This window comes from Temnothorax longispinosus, chromosome 1 (assembly GCF_030848805.1).
Source record: "Temnothorax longispinosus isolate EJ_2023e chromosome 1, Tlon_JGU_v1, whole genome shotgun sequence".
In the NCBI taxonomy this organism is placed as follows: domain Eukaryota; kingdom Metazoa; phylum Arthropoda; class Insecta; order Hymenoptera; family Formicidae; genus Temnothorax; species Temnothorax longispinosus.
The window spans coordinates 28,200,968-28,227,993 of NC_092358.1; the positions used below are offsets into that span (position 1 = coordinate 28,200,968).

At 34.5% G+C, this 27,026-nt stretch overlaps 4 protein-coding genes across 8 annotated transcripts; 1 reads left to right on the forward strand and 3 right to left on the reverse strand.

Annotated features, from left to right (window-relative positions):
- Positions 1-5,635: 5,635 nt before the first annotated feature.
- Positions 5,636-11,398, reverse strand: Nf-ya (nuclear factor Y-box A). Of its 2 annotated transcripts, none has more exons than XM_071795460.1 (7): positions 11,266-11,398; positions 10,021-10,324; positions 9,791-9,927; positions 8,924-9,097; positions 8,630-8,721; positions 8,378-8,522; positions 5,636-8,286 (listed from the first exon to the last, which is right to left on the reverse strand). In XM_071795460.1, the coding sequence occupies exons 2-7, from the start codon at positions 10,310-10,312 to the stop codon at positions 8,215-8,217; spliced, it is 912 nt and encodes a 303-aa protein (XP_071651561.1). In that variant the 5' UTR covers positions 10,313-10,324; positions 11,266-11,398; the 3' UTR covers positions 5,636-8,214. The 2 variants fall into 2 exon arrangements, with proteins under 2 accessions (XP_071651561.1, XP_071651567.1); XM_071795466.1 differs by lacking the exon at positions 11,266-11,398 and adding an exon at positions 10,451-11,222.
- Positions 11,399-12,339: 941 nt separating this feature from the next.
- On the reverse strand, positions 12,340-14,579 carry Lamtor1 (Late endosomal/lysosomal adaptor, MAPK and MTOR activator 1). The gene is made up of 5 exons (XM_071795479.1): positions 14,437-14,579; positions 14,071-14,147; positions 13,852-13,941; positions 13,363-13,561; positions 12,340-13,260 (listed from the first exon to the last, which is right to left on the reverse strand). The coding sequence occupies exons 1-5, from the start codon at positions 14,479-14,481 to the stop codon at positions 13,171-13,173; spliced, it is 501 nt and encodes a 166-aa protein (XP_071651580.1). The 5' UTR covers positions 14,482-14,579; the 3' UTR covers positions 12,340-13,170.
- Positions 14,580-14,767: 188 nt separating this feature from the next.
- On the forward strand, positions 14,768-17,153 carry LOC139823151 (vacuolar ATPase assembly integral membrane protein VMA21 homolog). 3 transcript variants are annotated; one of them, XM_071795529.1, is made up of 4 exons: positions 14,768-14,904; positions 14,976-15,108; positions 15,211-15,316; positions 15,516-17,153. In XM_071795529.1, exons 2-4 carry the CDS (start codon positions 15,094-15,096, stop codon positions 15,656-15,658), a joined length of 264 nt encoding a protein of 87 aa, XP_071651630.1. In that variant the 5' UTR covers positions 14,768-14,904; positions 14,976-15,093; the 3' UTR covers positions 15,659-17,153. The 3 variants fall into 3 exon arrangements, with proteins under 3 accessions (XP_071651630.1, XP_071651620.1, XP_071651613.1); XM_071795519.1 differs by having other exon boundaries at positions 14,979-15,108; XM_071795512.1 differs by having other exon boundaries at positions 14,848-15,108.
- On the reverse strand, positions 15,645-26,852 carry Hsc70cb (heat shock protein 70Cb). 2 transcript variants are annotated; one of them, XM_071795334.1, is made up of 12 exons: positions 25,371-26,852; positions 23,819-24,017; positions 22,917-23,273; positions 22,498-22,819; positions 21,757-22,012; positions 21,542-21,672; positions 21,031-21,314; positions 20,708-20,815; positions 19,123-19,245; positions 18,738-18,977; positions 18,318-18,608; positions 15,645-18,223 (listed from the first exon to the last, which is right to left on the reverse strand). In XM_071795334.1, exons 1-12 carry the CDS (start codon positions 25,484-25,486, stop codon positions 18,020-18,022), a joined length of 2,631 nt encoding a protein of 876 aa, XP_071651435.1. In that variant the 5' UTR covers positions 25,487-26,852; the 3' UTR covers positions 15,645-18,019. The 2 variants fall into 2 exon arrangements, with proteins under 2 accessions (XP_071651435.1, XP_071651443.1); XM_071795342.1 differs by lacking the exon at positions 20,708-20,815 and having other exon boundaries at positions 25,371-26,621.
- Between the last annotated feature and the right edge of the window lie 174 nt (positions 26,853-27,026).

The following is a 27,026-nucleotide window of genomic DNA, read 5'->3' on the forward strand; positions in this document are numbered from 1 at the left end:
TGCGCAATTTACTTTATTCATGCGAAGCAGTTTTGAATAAACGTCGACTGCAGCTGTAACGGACAAGAAACGCTGCGACAAACTCGCCCGAAAGCTGTGATACGCGACAACCTCGTGAAAGCCTGAACGGAACAAAACTTCATGCTCTACGACCTCTACACGTAAATGCATGATGGTTGAAAGACGATGGATAAACGACTTTATATTCGAGATTCGAGCTTGTATATGTACACTATGTACAAATAGTTCTTGCGAAGAAAAAAAGAATAACTTGATGACATGTATGCGACGTGAAAATGCCAAAATATAAACATAAAAATTAATAGATAGAATAATTAATAAATAGTCAAATAAAAAAAAATAAGAGACGCCTAAATTGAATAAAAATTTGTTATTAAATCTAATAAATTTATTATATTCTTGTTTTCACACGTTTATTTTATTTACATTTTAATAAAGAAGCACGTAAACTATATTGTATTATGTTTATTTCTATAGTTTGTATTTTCTTTCATAAAAATTAAACTTGTGCTTTAATATGTTTCTAGTTTCCACCCTATCTTTATGTCTTTTTGGAAGATTAAAAGAATATAAAGAATATGCACTCTTCTCTTTTACATATGCAACACCGATGTAACTTGAAAGCCTGCTCGTCGACAATTCGCCTTCATTATTAAGTTTCTGAATTGCATTCAGGAACTTGAAGTTTGCGATGTTACACAGTTGCAAAGTTGTCACTTAAATCAGGCATAGAAAATATAACGAAATAGTTGCTTTCAACAATATCCATTATTCAAAACCAGACTTTGATTACGTAGCCATAAACGCCTTCGCGTCAACTGGGAACATTTGCTTGCGACATTTACTTAAGAACAATCCAGCTTACTATACAAGTGTTGAAAAGCTAAGAGAACACGCTCTGAGATATACGCATATATACATATACTTATATACTTCTCTCTAATATTAGAAATATTCTCAATATTATTTACAACGATAAAATAAATTTAGCTAAAAGCATTCATATTGTTAGCGTGTCTTCCTGCATACATACGTATATATATATATTTTTTTTTCATTTATAATTTAATTGCCCTAATAAAAGTTTTACGTATTTATTTAATGAAATTACAATAAAAGTTCTTTAAGAATGAATAAGTGATAAAGAAATATATCAATTCTTAATTGTAATGCTGACATGTATATATTACACGTTCGTTCCAACTTCCATTCGAAACATTGGACCTAGGTATCGCATTAAAGTTAAAATCGCACACATTGTTTCGTATCACGATCTCACAATCTTGTTAGTAATGAAAACTCGACTAGTAACGAAGACAAAGTTCCGTGCATAAAAAAGCGAGTCGAAAATAGGTAATTTACGGATGAATAGGGTGACTTTCTCATTTCGAGAATAGAGGGTTGCCGTCATGCGTGGTATAGAACAACCGAAGGTATAATGCCGAGATGGAAGCTGTAAATTGCCATGCCAGCAGTGGGCAGCTTTGGCTGAAAAAGGGGAGACCTTCAATAGAACGATTGCGCTTACAAGAATATGATATGATATATTCCTTCATCGTATTCGGATTATTGAATAAATTGCATTTATCTCCCGTATAATATTATATATTTCCGCGTTTGCTTTTTCCTTTTCTCACTAGCTATATATAAATAATATATATATGTATAATATAGTCGCAATTGTATTACGAGGATACCGTAAATTTGCCATTATACATTCCAATTACTAAATCAAAGTTGTCTTATGTAATATATATGTTGCGTTTTCTAGTGAAAAATAGTTCAATCTTCTGCGTTAAAATTCTTATGATCTACATTCGCGTTGCGGTAGAAACAATTTTATATATTTAGTTATCGATACGATCTTTCTTAAAGAGGCAGACTGGATATTTTTCTACATAAAGATTTATCTAATTTTACCAGCAATCGTTGAATAATACATATCCAATATCAGAATCGTAATTGTAATCTTATTGTTAGAAATAAAAATTCTGACATTGAAAATGAATTAAGAGCAATACTATATCATGCACTTTCTCTCTCTTTTCAAGAAATATTGCAAAATTATTAAACGATACTTTTCTACCTTCCTTTCCATCTATAAAAAGTTAAATTTTTTTATTTTTATTAGCGCATATTGTTGTAAAAAGAGAAATAAAATAAAAAAGAGGAAAATTCGGTATTTGTTAAATAAAAAATTATTTTTAAACAATTGTTAAATAAATTAAGTAAAAAGAAGATACCGTAAAAACAGATATTTTATAAATTTTTATTTTATTTTATATAATAATATCGAGATTTTTTTACTTCTCGTTGTTCCCTTAAACAAGATATGGATCAAATACGAGAGATATTCGACGCTGATTTAAGGATAATGATAGCAACATGAAAAGCGAGGATATATCACGCGACGAATGAGATACACCAACCTACAAAATTTCCGATAATGACGTGGATACTTGTTCCAAAAAGGTCTGTTCACTTTTTCCTGCGAAATAAACGAGCATATATAGGGATCGAAGAAGTAAAAAGGCACGTTTCGTGTCGAGGCGGTATAAGCAAGAAATCTGACGTTGTACCCTAATTGGCGTTTATAGTACACGAGGGTACCATCTATCAGCTGATATATATTATATCATCCATATAATGAGTTATCGGACACCTCGGAGACTACGGAGACTTCGTTATATAGACATATATAAACTACGGAGATGGTCTTAAGCCTTATTATGTCACAAGACGATTAGTATACCTGTATAGCTGTATAGTGAATACAATGAGCTTAATTGATCAAAATCAATTTATACTTTGATAGAATTAACGAATTTTAATTAATGATCCGTTTAACTATCACTATCGTAATGGCTTCGAATTTCACTTAAAAACAGACTGTGTATTATAAACTCTTGTAAAAATATTTACTTGTACGAATCCGTTAAGTATCCGCAAAAAGATGAAAAATGTGCATAAATGTGTACTTATTTCAATTTTTCAAATATAGATTATAAATTGTCGGTTTCAAATGTACCTCACGGCACCTGTTTAACGGTAATCCTGGATTTAGGAAATAGTAAGAGTAAGAAGCAAGATAAAGTGAGATTTTAAATTGCGAACATTAAAAAGTCTCGAAAAGCGACTTAATATCAGAATCTAATTAGGGGTTTTAAAGAGGTTATTTATTAGATATCTAAAATCTCAAAAGTTTCCCGAGAATTTAAAAAAATGCGATTCCGAGCATTTCTAGGATTTTAAATTCGAGATTTGAACCGCAGAAATGTAAAACTCTTGAAAATCGACGAAGCATTAGAATATGATTAAAAACAAGATAAAGCAAACCATGGCATGTATAAATGTACATATACCAATAATATTACCAATAATGCCAAATATTTCAATTTTAAAAATCCGAACTATTATCTTCCGCTCATTTACATTTATAAGCAAGATATAAATATAATTACAATGTTGTATAATAGATTACAATTTACAAGATATTATAATAAATAGAAATTAATTTTTATCATTAACGAAGTACATATAAATGTTACATCATTAATAATAAACGATTTTATCAAGTATAATTGATTCTATATAGCTCTTGTTTTGTGTTCTTTTTGCTAATGCATTTCTGAAATACTTGGCCAAAATATCATTGTGCCAAAATTTTAAGCAAATAATTCTATAGACTAGATGTTACAGTAATTTACTTCATGTCACATATGTTAATCAATTTTATAGTCGATAATAATAAAATAAATAATGTAAATGATTTTTACATATTACACATTAGAATTTACATATTACAAAAAATATCTTATAAAAGGTAATTTTCAGATGACACACATACCTATATCTCTTTTCAAGAAGTCTTTTTTTTAAACGGTCTTTAATAAGATCTTGAAGGCATCTTTGGAACTTATTGTTATTTAATGTAAAATAAAAAAGAAAGTTGATACTATTTTTTTCTCATCATAAATCTTTTTATATTTACGTCGAAAAAAATGGCATTTTAACAAAACAAATAGAAATATCATCACGATGTAATATATCGTTGCAGCTGATAGACACATTCAGCAAAATAATTTAAACGTTGTTATTTTCTGACACTTGAAGCTCATTTGTTGAATCTTATACTAATAACCAAACACGTTAAATTGCTACTAGTATTTGCACAACCATTATCTTTGCTGAATACCCAATATATAATTCCGCTGGTAACATTTATAAATTTCTCTACAAAGTAAATTATCTGCCAAATCTCTCTATAAAACAAATTGCTCGAATTAACGCGATGGAAGTGATCGATGATATTGAGGACTTACGAGATTTTACAACGATCTACAAGAAAGATTATCTCGGAAAGAAAGATAAGAGAGCTAACAAGTACAAGTTATTATCAAAATATTTATCATCCTTGAACATCTTGAATAGACCGTACAAAGAATATTTGAACACGCGATTGGAAAATCGATTATTACCTGAGAACGAACGAAGCGAAGATCCAGTGGACAATTTAAATAGAGTAAAAATATAAATCTTTTTATAATCGTGATTGTGTATTATTGTAATTGTACGTCATCGAAAATACAGATACGCGACAAATTTCCCCACTTAACAAATGCTCTACCGGAAATCGTGCCAGATGAAAACGTGATAGATCGCGAGAAGAAAAAATCAATGAAGACCATATATCAACTGGATTATTTGAAGGAATTTGAAAAGGGTTCGTTACTTGTGTAATAATTATATCATTACATGTGTGTGTGTGTTTGTGTATTTATTTATTTATTTATTTGTAATGCCGTGATATTGTGATATTAAATAACTAAACAAAACTAAACAGTGTTGCTCATATAATGTCCTATGTCTCTCTAAAGATATAAATATTATTAGCACAGAAAATTTCCAGTGCTAATAATATTTATATCTTTAGAAACATAGAACATTATATGAACACACACACGCACAGTACCGTTTAATTCTGTTTACTTATTTAATATCACACTATCATCGTATCACAAATGAGTACTTTTGATCGTAATCAGATCATCATCATAAGGAAATAACGTTGCCGCAAAGCTGGATTATACCCGAGACAATTCAAAGACGTGCGTATCGAAATCCATGGGTAATCGCACCGAGAGAATTGATAAAACCGTCGAAAATTTTTAAACCGTGCAACAATTTGGATCCTAATCTTAAAGAAAGAAAAACTCTTCGTGTGACGTACGTAAAATACGCACCAATATTCATATTAATTTGAGACAATTTCAGATTTCAAAATACTGTTTACTAATTTTCTACATAGAACTGGAACTTCCGAATATACTGGCACAATCGGAATTGTTGGGGAAAGGATTAAACTACGAAGCCCGTCAGATATGAAGGACCACATTGCATTGCAAAACTCTTTAAGGAGTCCTATAAAATATCTCGAGTCAGAATGTTCGCTAACACTATAACAAAATTTACCTTTCTCTACGAAAATATTCTAAATTATTCTGAATTTTATAAATAAAAGATATAAGATTCGCGTTGGAAAGCGGGGAAGGGCAGGGGGGATTACATGCAAAGTAACAAAAATAACAAATAAAGTAAAATAATAATATGCAAGTTGTTAGAAAACAGCATTCATATTATGTTCATATATATAATAATTACATTTTCAACTTCTATCCCATGTTTTCGGGATAAATCAATTAATTACTTGATAAATCACTTATACATATATCTATAACTATACATATCACACATTCATACCAATACACAAGCATGCTATATCAAATATAAATACTCGATATACCCAGATAGCCAAGCGTGATAGAGCATATTGAGCTAAAGCATTGCATGTGTAGTTGCCTACTGTTAACGACAAGCTGCTTGTTGGGAACATGGCAGCAAACTCACAGCATTTGGCTATCTGGGTAACAGATTCGCCCACTGAATATTTTCAAGTTCACTGATATGCCACAAATATGTTAAAATCATTAGCAAACATATTAATAACCTTTTTGCTTAGTTGATTTTAGTGATAGTTCCTCTAGTAATTCTTCATTAGTTCAATCATCTGATGTATAAATTGTCTCTTGTGCATTTAAAATTTGTATATTTAATTATCATGGATTAAGGAGGTATTCTTAAGGTTTGAAAAATCATAAAAGACTTCTCCTAAATAATAAAAATTTTTTGTTTTTGCGAGTTTTTCAGATACCTAAAACAACTAGAATTATTTATACCGGCCATATACGGTTTCTTTTTGCAAGATCCTATGTGACTGATATAACATAAAAAAGAAAAGCGTTTTTGTTACTTGAAAAATAAAAATATATTCTTAAAATAACGCTAAAAGAACATGCACAGTTTAACGTTATTTGCTTTTTTTTCCCCACAAAAAATTCCCGAAAAATACCTTTTCTTACGGCCTTTTAAACCAGAATACTCCTTATAATATATATTTGAGATTGACAAATAAAGAGAAACACGAAACAATAATAAGAGGTGATAATAAAGACATCTCCGAATTAGAGATATATACGTATTTACTAAGTGCACAAATATCTCGGACTTTAATAATTTTAATAATTATCTACTATTGAAAAATCAAGTTTGATTAAATAACAGTATATCTGCCATAAAAAAATTATATATAGATAAATATACAGCGTTACACAAACTTACACTTTTCATATCTTTTAATTGTAACACAAATTGTATATATATACATATATAGAGAGAACTCAAATGTTTAAAAATCCGGGGGCACGGGTTTCTGTTATCCGATCGAGCTGAGCGTTGGCAGGGATTATTTTTTGCGAATTAGAAACATTCTGGGGGGTGCCGCAGAATAAATTTAAAAGTCGAAAAATAAGGACCACCTTAAAATGTTCTATATATATATATATATATAATACGATATAATATATATATTTATAATTTTGTGTAAGAGCGGGCGTGTATGTAGATAGATATCTAAACACAAATTTTATATATATTTAAATGTATATGCATATATACATTTAAGAGAGTAGAATAAGCCAACAAAAATTTTCCACTGTTTTTCCAAAATCAAATAACACATCATTTTATAAGTCTTTTAATTCTCTTTATAACTCTGTCTTGTTTTTCTAATTTGGGTGAGTATTTCTCGAGAAATCTGATAATTCAGTCGGTTACAAGTAAACATATGATGGAAAGTTATTGTTGACTCACGGCGTTCAATTATATATGTATGTAAAGAGAAAAAGAAACATCTTATTGTTAGTCAAATCTAAAAAAAAATACCCAGCACATAATAATATATACAATTTATGATTTCATTCAGTCTCTCACAATATTGATGGCTCTATATTCAGATTCAGACTTCATCAAATTCGATAAAGAGAGAATCCATACATTCACACAGAGAATTATACGTTATGTCTAATATATTCTAATACTAATTTATAGCTTATTTTCTGAAAACATGAAGATTAACTTAATTTTTCATATATTTAATTCGCACATATAAAAAAACTGTGTAATATCTTTGAGTAAAATTATCATACAAATGTAAAAGCTGCCAGATTGTGTGTGCGCGCGCGCGCGTACGTGCGTGTGTGTATCTACACAAAGTGCTTCAGAACGATAGAATAAACATTTTTTGCTAATTTAGCAATTAATTTCATTTTCCATTCTTTAATAGAAATGTTGAACGTTTATTTATTTCCAATAACACTATATTTTTTTAAACGTATGTTATATTACATGTTATTAGATCATTCTTCATATTCTGCAGTTGATTTCAAATAGACCTTAGATTTTAAATTGTTGAAGTGCAAGACAAAAGTGTAGACATATTGTAATATATTTAATACAATAGTTTATAATATATTTATATACATAGTATTTAATATTACGTGATAAGAATATTTTAATCGTCTATTTTTGCTTCTCAGAATTTGGTTTATCAATACAATGTTTGATTATTGGAAAATATCTAAATCCACCGAAGAATCTAAAGTAAATAGTATATCTGGAACACTTTATGTACAGTTTCACGATATTTAAAAATTATGCAGCTCTTTGTAAAAATTATACTTATACATCGCACCGGAATATTTACAAAATGCAGATGTTCAATATAATCATCGACACATAAAAAAGTCTCATCCTTGTTCAATCATTCCCTTTTTAATCCAACTTATAATATTATATCTATATCAAATGACTGTTCGAGGTAACAATGTCGTCATCAGAGATCATATCTCGCAGAGGAATATTTGGCTTCTGCAACAAACAATTAGAAACGGCAAATGTAATTCGCACCTCTGCGAAATCACAAGCGACTTCGATTAGAGAATAGAAACTATTATCTTACTTCAAGTACAATCGTGGATGCCATATTGTCTGTGTCGTGATATTGTACACCTACATTTGCAGCTGCTATTGCTACAGTATGAACATTATCGGTGCTGGTTGAGGTTGTGATGTGCTGGGTAATCGTGGAGTTTGCATTTTCCCTACTGGAACCATTACACTCTTATATGCGTAAAATTACCAAGATGAGACACCGTTTTTTTATTCTTTTACAAGAGAAACTTGTATTAGGAAAATACAAATTAACACTTACTTTCGTTTTTTCACTTGACCTGAATGGAAACGGCCGCCCTCACCACGAATTCTGTTCATCGCGTGTCGATGACGAGATTCGTGGAGATATTTCTGTAAAATTAAATCTTCCGTTACTTTCGTCTTTGTAATCCAAATATTGCACAAATAGATATTACAGTATGTAATGTAAAATATAAATGTAAATAATATAATTTTAAATTCTATGCAAAACTAATATTTAAGTAAACATAAAAATCTTAATTTCAAATATTTATTAAAAAAGAAACATGTGTAAAAATTGAATGATACTTACTGGCCTTTCCTTGGGTATCTTCCCTTCAGCTTCCAATTTAGCACGGGCTTGACGACGCTTCAATATCCGTCTATACTGTTTTGCGTTGACATAGAGTGGTTCTTCTTCCAGAAGCTCAGCATTAGGTAACGCTACTCTTTGGAACTGTGTTTGTCCGCTATTACCTGGCACCATCTAATTACAAAAAAAGAGACATGGTTAATTAATAATTGTGGCAATGAAGCATTAATTATTCCTAATTCTCAGAAAGTTTATATGTTAATCAGTAAATAGGAACACAATAGACAATGTATGTGTGTGTAAAATTTTTCTTACATTTTTTCGAAATTACTCCAGATGGACATTGATCGTTTTTCCCCTGTACCATTTATATATATATACATATATATATCCATCTGGAGTAATTTTAAAAAAATGTAGGAAAAATTTCAAGTTTTAGGACATCAGATATCATAGGCTACGGTCAACGTGACGCTACAAATGCTTCGAAGCATTCCTCTTCTCTTTTCTTTCAATAAAGAAAGAAGGAGAAGAAGAACGCTTCAAAACATTTGTAGTTTCACTTTGACCGCAGCCTTAGGAAGCTATTAATAAAGTACTGGCATGAATATCGGAATGCAATGTTTACTTGGTGTTTACAGTGTATGTTGGATTTTGATAATTCTTCTCTACAAGCGCATGAATTATGATCGTTTTTCCCTAGCACGATACATCTTTCGGTCTTATTTCCAATAAATTGTAACTGTTCTTGATCAAAATGGATAAGAATTACGAAAGTTTATTGAAAATGCCACAAGATAGCATGAGGAGATCAATTTCGACAAAAAGTGGACTTTAAGTAAAAAAAACTTTTCCATAAATTATTACCATAACGACGTTCCCTGCTTGTGAAACTGTTGACGTAGGACTGCCCAAAGGTTGTACCGGGGTCGTAGTAGCTGCAGTAGTTGCAGTCTGTGACGTTGTACCAGCGATTTGCATGAGATTACCATTAAGGTTTATCACTGTAAATAAAGGGCGAGAGAAAAAAAATTAGATAAAGCTACACGAAACAGATACGTATAAATAAACCTATAAATAAACCTCACAACACTTACCCGTTGGTTGCGCTTGCTGTACTTGGCCTTCCAACTGCACGGGTTGGTAGATGTAAGTTTGTCCATCGGGAGTTTGAATGATTTGTGGGGTCTGTGGTTGCTGAATAACGATCTGTTGGCCAGTGCCAGCCAGACTAGAAACTGGAACAACTTGGATCTGTCCATTAGGCGCCGCTACTTGTATCGCCTGTGGAAGCATCATGGTTTGTCCACCCTGGCTCATCTGAACGACTTGTACGGTTCCACCGGTACCGCCAACTACAACCGCCTGTCCTTCGCTAAGCTGCTCCATAGTAAATCCTCGCTATAATAATAAAAGAAAAAACTTTGAACAAAATATAACGTTAGACAAGACATAAAGTCGCAAATAAAAATGTTGGAATAAATAACGCTGGATATAACTAGATATAACTGATATGGATGTGTGTACCGGTCATATTAGATCGTCATTGTCTAGGTATTCGGTCAACGCTGCACGGAATTTATTACGAAGCAGTCCAGAAACGATGCGACGTGAGCGTGAGCATTAGTAGTGTTGACCAGCGATGACTGCGGAGCGCGTCGAGTCGTTGTCGTCTTGCCACGTGCGATGTGCAATCGCGCGCGCAAGACGCGACGCGTGCGATCACGCGCGATCTCGAGGCCATGTTTCGCGAACGAGCCGAACGAGGCGAGGGCGAGACGAGGCGAAAGTGGCGAGGGCGAGACCGGAGCACCCGAGGGCCGCGGGCCGCGGGCCGCGAGTCGCGAGCGTGCCGAGGGTGCCGAGTACCGAGCGTCGTCGACGCGTGAAGATGGGAATGCGCGCCTCGAGGATCCAGAAGGATCGCTTCGCGCGTTTCGCAGCATACGCTTCTCGGCGGAGATGCGGGCGGTCGAGGCAGCCGACGCGATCCACGATACGTAGGCAGGTGCACGCGACGTCGGCGACGTCGCTCGACCGCGGTGATGGGAAACCGGATCGATCGCCATCAGACTGATGAGACGCGGACGCGAGCATCCGCGTGTGGGAAGAACACGATATCGCCTCGGCCTCGGCCTCGGCGGCCTCAGCCTCGGCAAACATGGCCGTGTGGCGTGCGGCAATGGCTTTTTTGGCGTCGGTGAAGGCGCTGGCTCGCGCGACGGGACACGGGACACGGGACGCGGCCGCGGCCGCGGCCGCAAAATCGGGGTTAATCGCAAACGTGGGCGCGCGACCGCGCTGCGCGTATCGGGCTGATGTTTGATAATTTGTGAACTTACATTGGATATTTTCGTGGGCACTGTCCCAATTGGTCGGCGAATTGAGGACCAATGGTCGGCGAAAGAGCGTCCCCAGCTCTTGTGTATTGGTGGCACTGAACGATGCGAACTGCCAGTCCGATGGCAGTCCGACGCCGAGACGGTCGAGATCGGTCGATGCCCCTCTGCGCCTCTACGCGGATCGCCAATCGAGTTACGCGTCTCATCCCCCTCCCTTCACTCCCTTGACGCGCGTTGTTCAAAGTGTTCAACTTGCCACTTTACGCTCAATTTTGCCACTCTCTCTCGCTCTCCAAGAATTCGTCTTCTAAAGAACGAAAGGGATAATCTCTCCTTTCTTTCTCTTTCTTTCAAACTCGTTTGTAAATCCATTTTACGATACCATTGTAGAACCAACGTACAAGTTTATCGTTTCTCGATATTGCTCAAAACGATCCAACAATTTCAGTGGAGAGAAAACAGAATACTTTAATTTGAATTTAAGAATATAATAATGTAAAACTAAGAGATTAAGAAAACAAAGAATTATCTGTTTACAATGAATACAATGTATACAATATACTTCTTGTTCGACCTTCTTTTCTATTTCAACTATTCTAACAATCGAACCTTTTTCAATGACATGACACAATACAATTTTACCTGCCTCAAAAGTAAATACCTTCGCACCCACTAACACACACGTATAGATACAAAATAAAATTTTCTCTAGGTATAAAAATATTAAATCTTCTACAAATAGAATTCAGTTTTCAAGTTTCAGAAGCGCTTGAAAAAATAGAGAAGAATAGTATATGTCAGAAAAAATATTTTTCTTCCTTCCTAATTTTGTATTAATTATACATCCAATATTGCATAAATTAATAATTATTAACATTAGTTAATATTTGTCAGTTTTTCATCTACTTATAAATAATTATAAGTTATATTATGTAATTCCTTCATGTAATTTGACATTGTTATTCTAAATCCTCTCTCTCTCTCCCCCCTCTTCCTCTCCCTCTCAAAATTTTGAAGATAATAAAGTTAAATTTTTCTTTATAATATTGTAATAACAAGAAAATTATAGTCATATAAGATTTGATTGAGTTTATTAAATATAATGATAAAATAGCTTTTTTATTATCTATATACAAAATGTCCTGCTGTTATTGCATAAGCATTAACACATTCTTTGGTCATTTTGGAATCGATTTTTCTTCTGAAAAACATTGAAAGACATTGATAGTTGGATAATTAGCGGTTGAAAGATCATTTTATAAATTTAACTTTAAGGGTGCAACTAAATAACAAAATTATGTACATTTATCAAATCGTTCTGAGTAAATTTTCTTTCCACAGAATTTTAAGATTTAATATCATATGTTATTAAAGATATATAAGGTGAAAGAGATGCTAAATCGCAAAAAATGATGATTTTCTCCGATATTTTGTAGAAGAGCAATAGATTCAAAATTGACTCAAAAACATGCTATCAAGTGTTCGCATGCGGTAGTGACAGGATATCTTATATGTATGTATGTATTTATCGATACAATACAATAACAAGTGAATTTTACACAAAAATTTTACATGGATAAAATGTGCAAAAGACTATATGGCGCACATCTTAATTATAAACCTTGAAATAAAAAATACGAGAGAAAAATGTATATCTATTCAATAATCGTGAAGCTATTGGTACATAGCAAGCATAAACAACGGTAGTAATTTAACACTCTGTATAATACATTACATATTAGATATTAAAATCGACCCTTTGTCTTAACACAAGCTAGAGTTGTAATTCGGACTTGGGTCGATTTATTTTCGACAAATGTATCCTCTTTTAATATCGTATGATGTCAAAGTTCCAGTCAAAAAAATGAGGTGAAATTATAAATTAATTCAAGAGGCATTTAACGATCACGATAGAAACGGCACCACCAAATCTTCCTTGTGTTCAACTTTTACATCACCTAATGCTGTCACAGCCTTGTTGAGCATTTCTGTAATCTATATATTTAATGCACGTATTAATTTTCATTGCCATCAAATTAAGTGCTATCATAACAATAAATACAATAAATGAAGAAAAATAATTTTGTGAGTACCTACCAGTTCTTGATCTTCAGCGGCGACTGGATCGGCCGCTAATATTCGTTCTGGAGCAGGTATATCCTTAAGTAGGCAAGACGCAGCCTCAGGGAGTTTAATTCGACCCGATTCTATTCTCTTTGAATACGCACGAGATCTATCCATGTATTCATGCTGTTCTAGATTATGCGTGTCTAACGCACCCACGTCTATGACATTGCTGTAAGAAAAGAATTCAACTAGAAAAAACCCGAGTCCAAAGTTCTTGCAGAAAATTATATCTTTAGAGAAATTTAATAATCTAAAGGCCGGTTCTTCCAATCTGTTGGTAAGCTAATAGTTAGATCATATATGTCTTTGTTTATACATTAGACAAAGATAGGCATTGATTTAACTATTGGTTAGTTTACCAACAGGTTGGAACAACCGGCCCTAAATCATATAAAAAGACCAATGAGTTAAGTCAAATATAAAAAAAAAATAAAATGAAATAAAATAAAATTCACTCACGCCGCAGTTTCATGTAAAATTCTATTCAATGCGCTTTGTTCATCCGTCTTCTTAGGCACAGAACTTGCATATTGGTTAACATAATCATCGCTGGAAAAGAGAAGCCAAAAGATTTGTATTCGTCTCATTTGTGAGTTGAAAATATTTGAAACTGAATATCTCTCCAAAATATCTACGCTTGACGACACGTGTTTGATAAACACATGTGAAATAACTTACCTATGTACTCTCGGGATATTTGTATTATTACTGACAGGATCTACCAGTAAATGTGTTCTCTCATTCGCTTCTCCACTCTGCAAATAAGAAACATTCGTAATAGATATTTAAAATATGCAATTCATCGAAATTTATTTTTGCTATTTTTTTTCTACAATCGTCACTTTCTTTATCACTCTAACATAAATATTATCGTATATGCGATATATCTACGAGGCGTAATCACCGTCGCCGAGTAGGCGGGTTAGCCGCGATAATTCTTGAGGATTGCCGCGCATATAATTACTGATAAGGTATATATATATATATATATATAAGGTATGACAAATACAGAAAAGCTATTTATCCTCAGTATGTTTTTTATACCTGCGGTCCGTTGTCCTCCTTACAAAAACTGTAGCAACATCCCATGTTTGAACGGAATCCAACGTGATTTCCTTTCTCAATCAGCAAGGTACATCCGTTATTGCAAATAACGGTCGTTCATTTTTTTGTTCCGGTAAACAATCGGGTGAATCAGCTGTGTCGTGGTCGCCGCAAGCAATTCTATACGTACGTACGTACTACACAATCATAATTCCATAAATAAAGGCAAAGGCTAATCCAGCCTCCTCCAGCCAGGCGCACACAATCATTTGCAGATACGAAAACTCGGCACGTGACGAAACGGGGCACACGCAACGTCCCTGGTGGAACACGTCCCGTACTATTTGGAAACGTATATAACCTATAACCTCGCTCTCGTGGTTACTCTTTACTCTCTGGGCTCCGGGTCTCCGCTCCGGTTGATCGCGGTCTCGCACAACAGTCACAAGTTCGCAACGTCACGTCAAAGTAGGTGGGACGTGGGACGATACACGAGATATATATACGGAGAATCGATATTAAATTTATCTATATTTCAGCAGAATTTATTGCCTCTATAAATTTGATATTTATGTCGATATCAATTTTTCTAATTTCACAACCTTGATATTCATCTATATACACCTACCTACGTATCTACGTACGTTAGTCGCCATCATGTCAGACCAAAAGGTAAGTTTGGTATAAATAATATGTATTTCTGCGTATATAAAATTATTTATATCTACCGACAAAGAAAGTATACCAGCTCAATATATTACTTTCTTGTTTTAGGAAGTAACAGAGCTGCAAGCGTTCAAAACAGTCTTTTATCACAGTGTGGTAATACTCGCGCTACCTGTGATAGCGTTCTTCACAAGCAAAATTTTTCTCTTTGATGGTACGAAATATATATGTGAGATATATACGTGAGAAAAAAATTACGAATATGCTGTAACAAACTTACAATTCCTGGCGCAACTATTGAAAAGAAATTTATTCCTCCGCGTATCTCTTTTGTAGAACTCTTTATCTTACAATTGGAATATTCTGCTTTCTTCGATGGCATAACTAATAAAGTCTTTGTAATTTATGTTTAGGTATATTAGGTCTCAACAATGTGCCAAGTAACGTGTATTCGGCTGGCGTTGCAGTAGTAGTGTTACATATTGCCTTAGGAGTTTTTATATATAGAGCATACTTTGACGATCGATCAAAGATATCAGCAATTAAGAGAGATTAGTTCTTTATTATTAAGTACACCTTGGTGACCATACACTTGCAACATAATCACAATCGACACAGTTGTTTTTCGGATAATATTAAGTGACATTGTCATTGTAAAGTAAAACTTTGATGTGTTGTTACAACGTTTGATATATTATATATATTTTTTCTTTATTCCTGCCTTAGTCAAGTTCAGCAATCGGTTAAAAGCCAGTTGCAATTTGTCAAAATTAGCAATTAATCCTATCTGCGCTATATAATTCCACATGGAAATGAATTCTTACGAAGCAACTTACATTCCACAATTCCTTCAAACGTTACATATTTGCACACTTCAAATATACTGTTTAATGTCCATACAAATATTAAAATATTATATATTTCCATGTATAAACAATTGTTCCATGTACAATGAAATCATGTGATGCATAAAATATTTTTTGATAAAGCATAGCTTACTTTTATCTCGATTTTTTCTTTTTTTTTTATAAAACAAATGACAATGACAACACAAGGCGTTTCAGTGATTTTTGTTTGTTTGAAGTAGAAGATAGGTGCCCATATTTCCCTTTGTATAGTGAAGATTTCAAAATTTATGCCCATTGTACAACATATTTATTTATTCAAATTTAAATTCACAAAAAAAAAGGAAATATTTTAAAACCATTTAAGCCATTACATGAAACAAGTGTATAGTTATTAATATATGAGTCGATTAATTCAAATTTAATAGTCACAATATGACAAAAACGTTACCAGAGCATCCGGTTAAACAAAAATGCTGTTAGGCATTTCCATTTTCTTACTAATAAATTTATGTAATTCTTTTATTTGGAACGTAATAGCTAACCCAATTTCAAACTATATTAATTTTTAATATAAATTTATATGTATTTATCAGATAAATGAGGAAATGTGACAATTTATTTACACGCGTTATTAAAAATTGAGTAGAACTCATTAAATATCTAATTCATAATATCCGGATATAAGACGGATATCAAATAATTGCTGGACATATAAACGTAAAAATAAATGTAATAATTCATGTGTTATAAATGTGCGAGAATCACAAATATAACAAAATGCGTGATTGCGCATGTGAAATATATAAGAAAATAACAAAAAACGCATTGTGTGTGGTGAAAACTTTTATGATTCAAAAAAGCCAAGTATTTTTAACACTCACATTTTTTACATCTTCCTAATAGTAAGTATACTATACATATGTAATAATTTGCGACTCTTAGTTGCTAAAAGCGACGTGGGAACTGGGAACAAAGTTAGGCGTAAAAATGAAATATGGACCGCCTATCTTGCATATTCTAGGAACAACTAAATCTTCGCTACAATGAATTTTCTATATGCCGCGAAGTAATATAGAAATATAAATATCATGAGAGATAAAGAAATATACTATGTCATTGTGTAGATGCCTACAAGTTATGTACAACGATATATCTAGTTGAATTACAATTCTCTAGAAAGTGACTTTTGCACTAAAAACAATGACTCAAGTCCAATTGAAACTAAAAAAAAAAAAAGAAAGAAAAAGAAAAAGAAATTGCAATAAATTCTTGTAACATCTTTATAGATGTTATTCCCAAAATTAAAACAGATTTAGCACAATTTCAAATAGTGAAATATTAATTTTTTTAAGTATCTTAAATGCAACAAAAAAATTTGACAGTATTTGCTGTCGGCTGTGAGAAAATGTTGGAATGAACAATTGTATTATTAAATACATAAGATCGCCAGCGACATTATCTAGTTCACAATTTAATTTTATCAATTAGATCTAACTTAGCACTCACTTTATACATTAAAAGTCGCAACATATTAATTCTTTCTACTGGCAATAGTTTTCGAAATCCTTTTTAAACATCTATTCTGTGTAATTCAGTTATGTGCATTTAAAAGATTACTAAAAAGTTGAAAAGAAAAAAAACCTTTAGTCTATATAAAAAAGCTTCCATAGTTCGAGGCGATCGTGCTTCTCTAATTTATCCAGATTATAATTCATTTGCAATATATATCATGAATGCCATAACAAGCTGCTTTTAACTAAAAGAATATTTCTTTCGCATATTCCAAGTTTCACAAATTTATATTATTTCTTTCGGTTTTGCGCGATAGACTTACGCTCATGATTTTATATATGTATACCATTAAATAGATTAATTCACCAGATTGATAGATGTTACAGAGAAAAAAGAAAAAAACAAAAGAAACTGAATAAACGACAATAGTATGTGCAATCAAACCACATGTCAGGCGCTTTCGAGACATAATAAACACGATTTATCCAAATGAAATATTTCTTATTTCAATTATGGTAGATTTAATATTATTAAAAACGCATAAGTTGCGGTGACCGTTACTCAACATCCATTTTTTCTCCCTCTGTTTGCTGCTGCTGCTGCTGTTGTTGATTGGATTGACTGTGATTGTTACCTTGGGCATTTTGATTTTGGTTATTTTTCTGTTCATCAGTAGGCTTGTCTTTTGGTTTTTCCTCCTTGGGCGGTTCTACTTTAGGTTTAGGCTTATTGAGAATAGGTAGTACCACACTGTCCAATGCCTAGATAAACAATGAAAAAATAAGTGTGTTAAAAGAAAATTGCTTATACGATTACACATACGCACACACACAGCTGATTTTTTTCAATGCTTACTTGTTTCTCAGCTCGAATCTGCGCTACAGTAACTGGTGGTTGTTGCGTGCGAAGTGTACTCGCAAGTAGAATACGTTTCTCCTCCAACCATGTCCATTTCTCTTGCACAGTTTTCTCAACTGTTTTCACTTCTTCCTCTGTTAAATGAGAATATTTGTCATCCTTTCCATTTGACATTTTTATTTGATCCAAACTTTTCTTAGCCAGTTGTAATGCCACTCCTAATTCTTCTAATGCGTAAGATCTCCCTTCAAATTCTGATCTCCTTTCCTTTATTGGTTCCCCTTGAGACTAATAAAAAGAAAACACGGCGCATTTAGAAATTATGATTTATAAAAGTAAAAATTGTTGGAAAATAAAGAAAACTTATATGACACATAAATCATTAGATAATCGATAATATTCTATTAAATAACATACCTTCAAGCGCGTCAATCGCTCCGAGTAAATCTGTCGTTGACAATCTTCTCCTTCTTCATAGAGCCAATTTTCGGTATCATCTAATATACGACATAGCGCTTCTTTATCCGTTTCTGTGATGAATGTAGCTAATTGATCCTCTTCGGACAATTTAGCGCGCAGGTCATAAACATATTCTTCCAAGGCATTACGCGCGTCAACTCGCTCTTTTTCCTGTTTATCTTCAGCAACCATTTTGCCCTGTTCACGAACAAAATGCATGCAATTATGTAATGATTCAATGTTATACCGACAAATTCTTTTGCTATAATTGAAGACAAAATAATACAACGTTCATACAAGTTGCATAACGTCTGATGTGAGATTTATATCGAACGATACATACCTCTTTTTCTACTGCGGCATCGAGATCTCGCGGAGATAGTCCGCAAACATTAGCTTCAATAGGTAAATCGATTGTACGAATGGGAATCTTTTTTTTACTTTTATCGTCGCCTTTATCATCCCCCTAAAACAGAAAAAACTTACTAAATATTTATCAACATATTCTGTTCAGCACTGCATTTTGCACGAACCTATAATTAAAAAAAAAATCGTTTTCAAGAAAGCTTATTATTCGATCATATTTCTCAATTTCCAAAATTTATTTAGAATTTAACAAATAAGCGTCCCACGCATACAAATGTTTAATAAATGGAGAAATTTCATCTATATGAAATTATCTACTTACCTTATTATACATATAAAATAAACTTTCTTGAAACGTTTTCTTTTTTGTGTTTAACATAATTTTACAAACACTTTTATGTTTGTGCCTAACGTAAATATATTAAATCAAGTAAATAAAATGTGTACAATAATAAAAAGAACTAAACTGGAATTCAGGTGATGACAAAGATGAGACAAGGATAATGGGGTATACACTTTCGTGTGTAGTTTTGAATCCGTATAATGTCATCTCATGTAACAGAGATGGAATATATATGTAAATAGATAATTATAATCTACATATTTGTACATTTATAACATACTAAATTATTTTTTTCTCTCTCTATACGAATTGAAAACTGATCAGTGTTGCCTGCCTTTATACTCTAGGAATATTCTGCTATATACTGCTCGATATAATGCATTTTCATTAGACATCACTGTCTCTTTTCCTTCTGCGACCCAGTGTATAGAATAGCAGAGCAAGACAGACAGCACGGTTGTAACACAGCTGTTCTTGGACCCATATGCATTACCAAAAAACGGTTGCTAAAGGATTACATAATGTCACCGGCTATTATATATTACGATGTTACTTGATATTAATGATATTTGATACATAAACGAGCAAGCTCAATCTTTCTTTAGATCTTTATAATGCCGCTAAATAGCCGAGTTTGCAGAAGAAATCGACACAGGGTTTAAAACTTGAGCTTAAGCCAAATATCATGCATTTGATAATTATAGCAATCTCTATCTACTCTTATCCTATAATGAAAGTTTCTGTGCATGAACGTAAATGATGGAAATTTCTAAATTTTAAAATATAAAATAATTACATTATAAATTAAAGATATCAAGAGTATACTGTTTTAATAAATAATTTCTCTCACAATTACTTTATGAAGAAAATAAAGAATGTGAATCAAATTAATTACTAAAAATAAAATGTGCGTGGATGCGTTTAATGTTGTCAAATTGATGGCATATATATCGCTTGCGTTATATGAGACGATTGCAATTATCGTGCATTTATTGTTACCATGAGAGGACTGCGTCAGATCGATTTCCGTTTCAAAATAAGCGATAATGCTAGCGTGGTAGAAGGTAAAGAATATCTAAATCTATCGGCCCTAAACACGAAGGAATGCTCGCAGTAACTCACAACAATGCAACGATCAAGAGCTTAGAATTTATCGCACACATATGTCTCAAAATGAATGTATGCGTATGGGTCCAAGTAGAGATAGTATGCCCCGTACCGAGCTGAACCAAGAGAGAATCCTGGAGGAGTAGGAAGGGGCAGAACCCCCAGCACCTTTTCCACCATCATCAGCATCTGAGTTCCGTCGTGTCTTATCCATGCTCACCTAAACCACAATAAACTCACATAGTCATGCACCTGAACGCTGACAATGCACAAGATCGCACATCAGTATAGAATATGATTCCGAACTTTACATATTCGATATACCGTGACGTAATATTTTTATTACTATAATAAATCAAAATCGCGATATTCTATTCCAACGCTATCATGGCCCCTTTTTTACAAGCTTTAGAATATTACAACCAAATTACAAACCTCTGGAGCTGGTGGTTCGTTAGCCTGTGCATCTTGATCAGATTTGTCTTTTTTATCTGTCGCTTGTGATTCGACATCCATACTATTCTGTTGTTGTGGTTGTTGCTGCTGCTGCTGCTGTTGAGCCTCTTCTTCTTCCTTCTCTTGTTGAGTCGGCTCACGTTTTTCGATAAGCGAAGCCGACGCAATGGTTAAAATGCCGTTTAAATTTACTCTTACCTTTACCTTGACTTTTGCTGATTCACCTTCAGGAGTAGGCTTTACGTTCTTTATCGTGAACGTTCCTGCGTAAAATATAATTTAAGATATAAGAGAAGTGTAAATAAAATACATAGCCTCTCTATCCTAAATTCGAACGTTTGAATGTTTCTTTATAATATTAGGTTGGCCAATAAGTCCGTGCGGTTTTTTTCTTATAAATTTTACTTATAAAAAACCGCACGGACTTATTGGCCAACCCAATATTTAGAAAAAATTATTTTAAATGAGAAAAACAAAAGTAAATCCATACCAATATATGTTTGCGGATAACACGGAGGCGGTACACTGTAACTAGCAGTTAGCGTGAACGGACTCGAACGATAAAACGTCAACATTTTTGAGAACGGCACAGGATGATTATGCCCAAATACTTCCATTTCGCTGAAAAATAGAGTTAGGAAAAACATTTAATTTTCATCAGTTACAACAGGATATTTACAGGGGAATTATAATTATATTACATACCCTTCCTCGCCTTGAGTAGCATCCCACGTCAATTTCAAAGGGTATGGTTGTATATCCGTAACAGAAAATTCACGGACACGCACGGCAGGGCTGAGCATAGCACACTGTAACGCGCAACCACGAGCGACTGCCTCGTCTTGATTCAGTGTTGTCGATACCGGTCGACCAAAGACTTCCTCTACTAAACGTTTGATAGCAGGAACGCGACTTGATCCTCCCGCCAACTCAACCGCATGAATTTCCTCTAGCTTCAATTCTGGCAAATTATATATCCTCATTATTCAGAGTGCTGGATAGCTATTGTTAGCGCAAGCAAACAAAATATCCGGATTCGACTAGACTTGCTACTCACAATCAGTATATAAGAAACTAAAAATTTTTAATGGAAAAATATTCCACTGTGATAGAAACAAAGTATGGGCAAAACATTTGATAACATAAATTAATTAAATTCCACAATAATTGGAGAATAAATAAATTAATAAAGCGATAACGGTATCATTCCTTGAAGGACAAAGAATTCTCCGAATAATAACAATAAGTAAGTTTTGAGAACAAGTCTAATCCTCCAGAGTAAAAAGCTAGGTAATGGGCGTGTACAGCCTCTTCTCGTAAAAATCGCAACTGTAGCGAATTTAATTTGAAGATTTTAGCCGACCCAGGACACAATAAGACAAACAATAGCACGAAAGCAATGGTGATCGGATCGTTCACAAAGTAGATTTTCTATTGCAAACTTACTCGAATCCGACAAACAACGCTTAAGTGTTTTCTCAACACGTTCAAACAGATGAGCGCATAGTGCTTCCATGTCGCTACGCTTCATCTTGGCGTGTACGTCCTTCTCATCCATAAAACATTCAATATTTAAAGGAAGAGTGGTTGAATTAGCCGACATTTGTTTTTTCAGTTTCTCCGCTTCTGCTGATAATCTTAAGTACGCTCGTGGATTGGTATGTACGTCAATGTTGTATCGCGTTTTAAATTCCTTACAGAATTGTTCCGTCAAAATAACGTCGATATCTCTTCCACCCAATTGATTATCAGCAGTACTCGCCAACATCTTTAATATAATAAAATAAAAGTAATGTAATTAAACGTTTTGGAAACGTAGGGTAACAATTTCAATCTTGTTGTAACAGATTTTTTGCAATACTGACCTTAAGTTTACCTTTATGAAAGGCACAAACGCTCACTTGCAAGCTGGCGTTACCGCAATCCACAAAAACAATGTTTCTAGGAGGGGCCTCTGGTGCTGGCAAATCTTGCTTATAAATACCATAACAAAGAGCAGTAGCAGTGGTCTCGTTAAATAATCTTAGAACATTAAGGCCTGCAATTCTAGCAGCGTCAAGCAGAGCTTGACGTTCAGCTTGAGTAGAATATGAAGGAATTGATATGACACAATCATTAACAGCAGTTTGTAGCGCTGTTTCAGAAATCTCTTTCAATTTTGTAAAGAGCATAGCGGTAATTTGCTCCGGTGAAAAGACATGTTCTTCTCCTAGATATTGTACCTGAAATACGGAGAAAAAAAAAGAGATGAGTATATTAAAATAATTTTTAGCAATGTAGACAAATCATGAAATATTATGAAAATATAATTTTTGATAGGGTGTATTTTCACGAAATATATAAACAACATTATCTGCAATGAATCATCGTAGTATCCTTATAATAAAAGATATAAATAAGATACGAGTCTCTTTTCAGAAATGAGAGAGTCCTAGCAAAATGCCTAAATTACTTTCGATTCTTAGTCATTACTCATTGAATTACTCGCAAAAGAAGTTGCAGCAATTGAAAACATTACTCAAACAAATTTCTGTTGCACAAAAATGTTTATGTTCTTCTTTTTTTCCCTTCTTGTATATGGACGTATCGCATATTATAAAAGAACGAGAATCAAAGCTCTATTTATGACTATTTTGTAGGAAGGATGGTTAATTTTTTTATTTATTTTAAAGATATAATCTTGGTTGATCTTAGAAGCAGCGTTGAAGTAAAAAAGAAAATCAGAAAAACCATTCTTTTCTATAATACACTTGACGTCGACACTTACGTGTATATTGATGCTTCCATCAGCTTGCGGAGTTATTTTATATGGAAGAAACCGCAACTCGTATTGAACTTGTGGATCATTGAATTTCCTACCTAATAATCTTTTAAAACCATGGATAGTGTTCTTCAAATTGGTCACCATTTGGTTCTTAGCTGCTACTCCGAGTATTCGGTTTTTTCCACTAAATGCCACGCATGACCTAGAAACACACAGCGCAAGAATTTCTTGTTACTTTAATGACATTTAAACGCCTTACAGAATAGAGTTACATATCATTTGATTCGCGTGATTATTTGATATTACAATGTAAGTGCATAATGTAAGCAAAAAATTATATACATATTTATGTACATGTTCCTATATATATAGTACATATACGTGCTTTTAAAAAAATCTCTTTCCTTGGCCCAACCTACGTTTAGATTTAGAGTTTAGAGGTTTAGACTTTAGACAGATAAAAACCATTGAAGAGAAACATTAAAAAGTATAACTTCGTTTTTGCATATTTTTCATTTACAACCATCAATCATGTGTAACTCTATACGTATAAACTATAAATAATACAAACAAAATAAACGAATTTGATATATTAAATTTGACATTTGACATTTGACAAATATAAAATCAAGTATTGAAGATTAATTTTTTATTCTTATCAACATAAACAATATATGTACGTACAAGCAATGCAACTTGTGACTTGTGATGCATAAGTGATGTATAAATTTATATAAATGAACAAGAGAAGCGCGTATAAGCGCTACAATCTACAATAATAATAAACGTTAGTATAATAATAAGTAAAAAGATGAGATTAATCGCTAAAGAAAGAACCGGCGCGGCGTCGTCGGCCGACGGCCGTCAGCGGCTACGGAGGATAAATATAAGCGCACTGACAATAAGAAAGCAAGGAAACCCTTCGCGCGAGTGGAGAGGCGGATTTTTTGGGATACTCCGAAAACACATGAGCGCGAGGGTGACAGCCTGGTTTTGGTAACAAGATGCCTGTAAATGGTAACGCGATCGACGTTCTCGAAAGTACGATAATCCGCGCGGGCGCGCGCGCGAGCGCGAAATTATCACCTACGAGTTTCCATTTGCCTGTTCCATATTATCTATTGGAATTGGAATATTTTATCGGTATCTCGTCGTACACGAAATTAGAAAATAAAAGTTTTAAAGTTGGACTAAAAGTTGCCCGACGTGTAAAAGAAGTTATTGCCAATTTATTCGAGCGTCCGCGTCGTAATGTCTTTTGGAGACAATCGAAACTCGATAGCGGTCTCGAGATATAGATTTTAAACTACAAGTAAAGCGATAATCTAAAGTAATTGTAAATCTGAAAAGTGTCATGTCGCAGCGCATGAGATTGCATTGATTGCAAGCAAGGCGACTGGCGAAGCGACAAGCGACGAGCGAAGCGACAAGCGAAGGCCACGCGCGACCGGCACGCGGCGCGGTGGCGGTACCCGGTACCGGTATCCTCGGCGAACGGCGAACGGCGAACGCGAGTCGCGATTAAAAGGAGGATCGCGCGACGGCGAGTACTTACGGAGTACTGCGAAGACTGTAGTCGTTGGCTATAGTCTCGATGCCACCCGCGCGGGCCACAGCCACGTAACAGCTCTCGTTTCCAAAGTCGATCCCGATCACGGACATCGCAGCCATGGCTGTTGGGCAGTTTCGGCAGCGAATCGACAATCGACACTTCCTCGCCTCCGGCCTCCGGCCTCGGTGACACGACTGACCGGACTGACACGAGAAGGCTCCGGCTCTGGCACTCGCTTGATTCTCGTCGGGTGCTCGCGCGTCCTCAGATCTCACTGATCTCAGCTCCTCGCTTGCGCCGAGATTCGAGAATCAGGGATTCAGGAGTCGAGCCACCGGTATCGACTCGATGCGATTCTCCAATTAAGAGAATTACCACGACTGAAGGACTCGGACTCTCCCACAGTCGCGATTCGGCACGATAACGGCCAACAAGATCGAACAGATACGCTCGCGCACGATGCTCCGAAGGAAATGTTGCTCGGTTAGCTCAGTACTCACACCACGGACCACAGCACCACACACGGCACACACCAACACCAAACTGACCGACCCGAACACCGTCACAGTCGTCACACCTCGCACCGCACACGCGCGCACAACACGCTACGCTGACGCACGCGCCGCACTGCCTTCTGCTAGTTCCGCTTTAAAACTGACCAATCATGGCAGCGCTGTGGCACGCGCCGATTGGCGCACCACCCGCTATGGAAGCTATGGAATATTCTGGAAACGTGAAAACCCGCGATCGAGATTGGTCGACTTTACCGACCGTCAGGCCGTCAGGATGCTACGTTTCCTCCTCGAAAATTCTCGAAAAAGTCGAAAAAGCCGTGCTTTTTCGCGTACTTGTTGGCAGTTGACCGCCTATTATAATGCCTATACGTTCGCCGCAGCAGCGGATAACCAGATAACTGATAACGGGCAGTCAGCGACTAGATTATAACTATATAGTCTGGTTAGACAGAAATACAAAATTTGTCGAGTCACGCGATTGTTCGCTCGCGCGACTCGCGACTCGCGATACCAAATACGATTACTCGAATTTGACGCAAGGAGCGGATAATTTCGTAACTTTCGAAGGATTCTCAAGGATTCTCGAGATCGCGCAATATGGCCCGGCCCGATAAAAATGTTCGAGCGTCAAACAAGCGTTTTTGAAAATCGCATTTTCAGTATAGCTATACCTATTCTAATTTACGCGTATTAATAATTACATCTTTTTTTTAAGAGGATTATCGTAAAGCAAAAGAAACCTCTGTTTAATAAAAAGTGATAAACTTTTAATTGTCCAAGACTATATATATATATCAGACGAAAGAGCTAGCTCTGCGTGATCTCGTGAGACAAAAAAAAGGAAAATACCAAAATATTTGACGACATGTTTTTCGTCAATTTCGTCATACATATACTTATTATATAACATAAAAAATTGAGAATTCATAGAAATTATGCGACATTTAATCATCTCTGCTCTGTGTCTTTTGTTATAGTCTCTTGTATCTCGAATCACGCAATATTCTCAATAGAACGATCAACAATATTTCGCTTATAGATATATAAATTCATGATCGTCATGACAAAATTATTGATCGGCTCGGTTAATTACATTGATGCGAATTAAAAATAAATAACAATTAAATTAAAATTAAAAAATGTT

Bases quoted from the DNA above. Each gene is read 5' to 3' on its own strand.
- Hsc70cb (XM_071795334.1), bottom strand. From the start codon at position 25,486: ATGGCTGCGATGTCCGTGATCGGGATCGACTTTGGAAACGAGAGCTGT. The intron at 22,013-22,497 runs GTAAGTTTGCAA...ATAATTTGCCAG, and splicing joins GCGTTGTTTGTCGGATTCGA to AATTGAAGCTAGAGGAAATT. The intron at 18,978-19,122 runs GTATGTATCGTT...GTTCGTGAACAG, and splicing joins ATGCCGCAGTAGAAAAAGAG to GGCAAAATGGTTGCTGAAGA.
- LOC139823151 (XM_071795529.1), top strand. The intron at 15,317-15,515 runs GTACGAAATATA...ATTTATGTTTAG, and splicing joins CAAAATTTTTCTCTTTGATG to GTATATTAGGTCTCAACAAT.
- Lamtor1 (XM_071795479.1), bottom strand. From the start codon at position 14,481: ATGGGATGTTGCTACAGTTTTTGTAAGGAGGACAACGGACCGCAG. The intron at 14,148-14,436 runs GTATAAAAAACA...TCTTATTTGCAG, and splicing joins AGGAGGACAACGGACCGCAG to AGTGGAGAAGCGAATGAGAG. The intron at 13,261-13,362 runs GTAGGTACTCAC...TTAAATATATAG, and splicing joins CCGCTGAAGATCAAGAACTG to ATTACAGAAATGCTCAACAA.
- Nf-ya (XM_071795460.1), bottom strand. From the start codon at position 10,312: ATGGAGCAGCTTAGCGAAGGACAGGCGGTTGTAGTTGGCGGTACCGGT. The intron at 9,928-10,020 runs GTAAGTGTTGTG...CTTTATTTACAG, and splicing joins ACAGCAAGCGCAACCAACGG to TGATAAACCTTAATGGTAAT. The intron at 8,523-8,629 runs GTAAGTGTTAAT...TAATGGTTCCAG, and splicing joins GGTCAAGTGAAAAAACGAAA to TAGGGAAAATGCAAACTCCA.